Genomic DNA, 5,189 nt, shown 5'->3' with positions numbered 1-5,189 from the left:
GTATTGATGACATTGATTCATTTACTCTTTACAGCGCCACTTGCATGGATATTAAATCTTATTGACCACAGATGAATTTTAATTTCAGATTGGTGATGGATTTTTCCATCAGCTCTGATAGTATATTTGACTTTTTCATCATTAACCCAGGCAATCACACAGCACTGAGTTATTGCATTGAAACAAAGTGCACACTTCACTTGGTAATTCTTTATGGATTTACAATAGGAACTTCATTAATGTCTATCCTAAGGATAGCAAAAAATAACATTTATCTGTTAGTAGAAATTTTGAAGATAAAGGAAAAAAAAAAGCAAGCACCAACACTTGTTGTGCTCATGCAGTTTGCAAAATGAGTAAGAATATAAATGTTGAAGAGGGTATGATATATGTGATCAGGAGAACATTAACTTGTCCCTGAATAATGGTTCATTACTACAATTAAAAGGTTTTGTTTTAAAGTTTCCACTGGTTTTAAATGCTTTGTGTTAGGTAGCACAAATACAGGTAATGACTTGAATATCCTGCTCCTAAGCATGTTTCTCAGAAGTAAGACTCACTGAGTTCACAGGGTCTTATTCCCTGGTAGGTTAAGGATGGCAGCTGCCTTTTAAATTCAGTTTTGGAATCTGAACTCTATAGCCCAGATGCTCTTGAGCAGTCCTTGTTTGTAAATAATTAATTCAACATTTGAACTCTGGAATTCTAACCAAAGTTATCCTATCCAAAGTTATAGAATTGTTGGACAGTTTTTTCTGTGTATGCTTGCCCAACCACAAGTCGTGATGCAAAGTGTCATTTTATTCCACGTCTCTTAAACAACCCATAGGCACAATTTTTTAATTTCTTCATGGTGCATTTTCAGTCCAAATCTTATGCACACAGAAGGAAGCTTGTGCACAGGAGCATTTCTATCTGCTTCTCCACCCAGCAGCCCCCTGGAAAAACTGTGAGTTTTGGGGAGACACACTCTCAAACTGGGGGCTGTAAGGGGAGAGAAGTGGCAAAAATGAGGCAGAGGCAACTTCTGTGAGTATAGCAGGGTTTGGGGCGAGGCATTCTTTTGATGTCCCATCATGCTTTGTTCCTGAAAGTTGGCCAACCCTTAGGAATGCACACGGTCTGCTGTGTGACAGAAGGGATGGGAAAGTTGCTTTACATAAGCCTCCTTTCATTTCAAAGGGTCCGGGTACAATCACTTGTGTTTATCCATGTGTTTGTTTCTGGTGAGTAAGATAGGATTGCAGCCTTACTGAACACAGTTGGCTTACTTCTGAGTAAAATAACACAATTTCCAAACACCTCTGTCCATGTGTCTCTGTGTGACATTTAAAAAAAACAGCAGCACAGTATATATGGTGGATGGCTTTTTCCATCCATGTCTTGTTGGGTTTCAGCAAAAATAGAGGAATATTGGTAGCTATCAGAGCAGTGGACATAGGCAAAGCATTGCAGGGATAGCAAAGCTTCTTTCTTAGCCCTTGTAGCTCAGTGTGAAGGAATAAGGGAGCAGGAACAGGGTCTTATTTTTATCTGTGGCTGTTCACTGCATTGCTGTGGTATGCTAAGAGATAGGTCAAGAGGAATAGAGAAGAAGTTGTGTAACCTCTTTATAGTTTCTTGTCCATTTTCACAAGGGGTGGGGGTAATAGGTAAGGAGCAGTGATGCTGTGACTTAAGCACGTTGCTGGAATTCCAGAATTTTGAAATCAAGTATCTTTTTTGGTGCTGCATATTTTTGAACTATTACTTATGCATTTCTCAGGAAAGAGTAGCATGTTGGCTGTTGCACTTAGTTTGCAGCTAGGTAGGCTTGTTCCACTGGTGCAGGAGAAGCCATCAACAAACAGTGCTGTTGAGTACATTGGTGTCTTTGGTCCCCTATTTCTTTCTCTGTCATCAGGCTTTCCACTTGGCTTTCCAGGAATTGCAAGCCATGGGAGCAGTGACTGCATCTGCTCTATGCTCTTTCTATTGTAGACAGCACAGTGTTGTTGCTTTTATAATTGCAGAGGAAAGTCCTGTAACAGATCCGATGCCATAAAGGCAGCGCAGTTCTGTGTGTGTGTATTTGGTAGGAAGTCCTATTGAGTTCAGTGGGACTTGCTCCCTAATAAGCGCATAGAGTTGCGGTTGTAGTAAAAAATAAGAAACTGTGTTCTGCTTTGTCCCTTGGCTAGTCTCCTTTTATAGGAGGCAGATGAGTTAGCTATGTAATCTCTGGAATTAGATTAATGAGTCTGACAGTTTGGGATTAGTTTACTTTGCCTCTAGTTAGTATCGGTTCTGCATGATAGTCCAGAATGGATACTGTTCAACTAGGGAACCTAATCAAAGGGCACCAGTTTGACATTTGGTTGGTTGCCAAATGCGTCTCATTGCAGAAGATAATGATTTCATAACCCATTGTGGCTATTAGTCATTTTAGAAGTGGACTGAAACAGCACACACTTTTAAAATGGATAGTTGGTTTTAAGCTTTGAGTTAACAACTTTTAGCAGCTTTCATTTAGCCACAATGCTCAGGGCAAGCACCTTCTAAGAAGGTGGCTTGCTAGACCTGCTGCTCCAGCCACCAGTGTGGGCAAAGCTTTCCTACTGAAACATTCTGCTGCTGTTCTAAACTTCTTTTCACCCAGTCCATGAAATTTGGGGACTAGCGGCTTCTTAAACTGTGCCCTCTTTGTGAGCAAAATGACAAACTCTGACTTGGGACATAATAAAGGATCTGAGGCATTGGCCTGGGTGGGATGCAGTGTGGATTTGTGCTGTTTTCCACAAATGTTGTCATTTCGTAGCTATGGAACAATTTCTGAAGCTTCATTGGGATGGTATTCTTCTTACTGGTTCTCCCTCCTTTCCTACTCCCCAACCCTTTTTACAAAGTATAAGTTTCCATTTCACTGGTGGTGATCAGAGCATTCACTTTGCCCCAGCTCCTACACTTTTAAATAAAGTATGAGTTAGATTACGTTTTGCTATTCTGTCTCTTGCAGAGAATCTTCTAGTTTACATATCGCTCAACAATTCCCTTGTACTTACATAATTGGTATTGTCTGTGTCCATAGTAGAGGACACTTGATGCTCATTTATTAAATATGCTCACTGGCTGCTCCCTAATCTTTGTTCTGGACAGACAAATTACCTTTCTCACACTGAGCATCAGCTCTTGGGAATTAAACCTCCAAGCTTCCACCACTTTAATTAGCTTGAAAGTAGGGGGTTGCTGTTACTAATAGACCTCAGGCTTTTAGTAACTTAGGGAAAGGGTAAAAAAAGAACCCTTGCTAGGAAGCTCAAAATGTCATTTAAAAACCATAAAAATCTAATATATATTATTTCATTTTGGTAATTGCAAACAGATTGCATTTGAAGACTGTCGATCGTTTCTGCTTTATCCATGGAAGTTATATTTCTGTCGAGCTAGGCATTTTTAATTATCACAATTCATTAACGCATCAGTGTGGAGGCACATGTTTGACTTCATATATTACAGTGTTTATGTAACATTAACTAACATAGCAGATGAGGAATCTTAAATGGGAGGAAAATATTCCAAAATGTCTATATTTAGCTTTTGTGCTATGCAGCATGTTAACTAGCGTTGCCTAGGGGAGGGTATCTTATTTGCTTTAGAAAGAATTTTTCCTAATTTAGAAGATCACTTTACATGGTGCTTTAAAGGCAGGGCGTGTAATTTCATCCTTGTCCAAAGGAAACGCCTCTTAAAAAAAAAATTCTGAAGGATTTCCCACCAGAAGCATAGTTTTTTTGTTTGTGAAAGAATGTCTTGTTGTCAAAACTATAAAAAATATTTTTGTGGTATGTCCCCCCCCCCCCCAATTTTAGCACTTTAGGGATCTGGATGAGTATTGCAGAAAACCTTTAATGGAGTCACAGTTGGAAAGTAATCCAATAAAATTAGTGAATAAGGCAAAAGCAGTTGCGTTTGACTCAGCAAGCATTGTAGCTAAGTTGCCCGTTTTTATTTCTTGCAGGTCTGCTAAAAGGTCAGAGTACAGCAGAATGCGTGCCTTCATCTCAAACTTTGTTCATCACAGATGGATCCCAGGTCTCCAGTAGACAAGTCACCTTGTAGCTAGCATCAATGCCAGCTCCATGCCATTGCACCTTCTTTACTCTTGCCCTTACCACATTTATTGGTGTATTAAAATGACTGAAAAAAGAACATTAAGGACTCCATGAATCTGGGCTAATGGGAGACTGTAGTGGAAATGAAAAAAGATCCACCGGAGGACAGCAACTTTGGTGGGTGGGGAGGGGTGGGGAAAATGACTAATGAAGCTAATTAAAATAAGCCTTCAAGTCTGCTTTCTACCCTCATTAACAATTAGCAGGGCACTGGCCAGAATTTGTACCCTGTGTTTTACCTTAACAACATTCTCTTTGCTCTTTGTATATTTAAGTGTTGTAAGGAAATGTGTTTCAAAACTACATGAGCTAAAGGAAAGATGGGGCTCTTATCTTCTCAAACACACTTTTATTGTATCTCTGTAAAATACAATGTATGTATGCATGTAAGTGTTTTTTGTCCTAATGTTGCTAATTCCCATGGCAAAAAAAGAAAAAAGGAAAAAAAATCAAGCTCATAGCAGCTACTGTGTAGAAATTTTCACCTACTCCTAATTTGCTGAATGAAGAAAAAAAATCTTTTATTTGTGATACTTTCAGAGACATTTGCTCTAGTATGGTGTATTTAAATAATAAAAACCTAAAATGAAAACCATTCTTGATTGTTCGGAGTTCAGTGCGATGTGGCAGAAGCATTTGCCCAGCAATGAAATGTTATGTAGCGGTTGCTTTAAGAGTGAGTTTTAACTTGAAAATCTGGCTTTCCTGCTTTCTAACAGCTTTATGTCAATAAGGAATTCATCGAACTCTTCATACAATGTCACTTTTGGCAGAGGTACAGAGCTCAAAAGTGATGTCTAGTGTTCCAAATATTTATTCAGAAAACAGCAACATTTCATTAGTTAAACTCATAGTGCAATTAATTTTGTGAATCTCTTCAGCTCAGGCATCTAAGTCTTTAAGAACAGGGTGTGTGTGTGTGTTTGTTCCTAACACTGCTGCCTTGCTTTGTGTTAATCTGAGGTTTGTGTGAATTCAAGGATGCATTCAGGAATTAGTGTAGCCTCTGGGTTGTCAGGCTGAAAACTACCCTTGGTT

General features: G+C 39.1%; 1 protein-coding gene across 1 annotated transcript in view; it reads left to right on the top strand.

Annotated features, from left to right (window-relative positions):
• LMO4 (LIM domain only 4) overlaps positions 1-4,746 on the top strand; it is a 16,353-nt gene extending 11,607 nt beyond the window's left edge. Inside the window, exon 5 of the mRNA XM_066625561.1 lies at positions 3,998-4,746. Coding sequence (XP_066481658.1) covers positions 3,998-4,006 — 9 coding nt within the window. The 3' untranslated portion in view covers positions 4,007-4,746. The remainder of the gene's footprint in view (positions 1-3,997) is intronic.
• The last annotated feature ends 443 nt before the right edge of the window (positions 4,747-5,189 follow it).

Source organism: Tiliqua scincoides, chromosome 4 (genome assembly GCF_035046505.1).
Source record: "Tiliqua scincoides isolate rTilSci1 chromosome 4, rTilSci1.hap2, whole genome shotgun sequence".
Taxonomy (NCBI): Eukaryota; Metazoa; Chordata; class Lepidosauria; order Squamata; family Scincidae; genus Tiliqua; species Tiliqua scincoides.
Note: the sequence above shows the minus strand (reverse complement) of the source record. Positions and strands in the feature narration are given on the sequence as shown.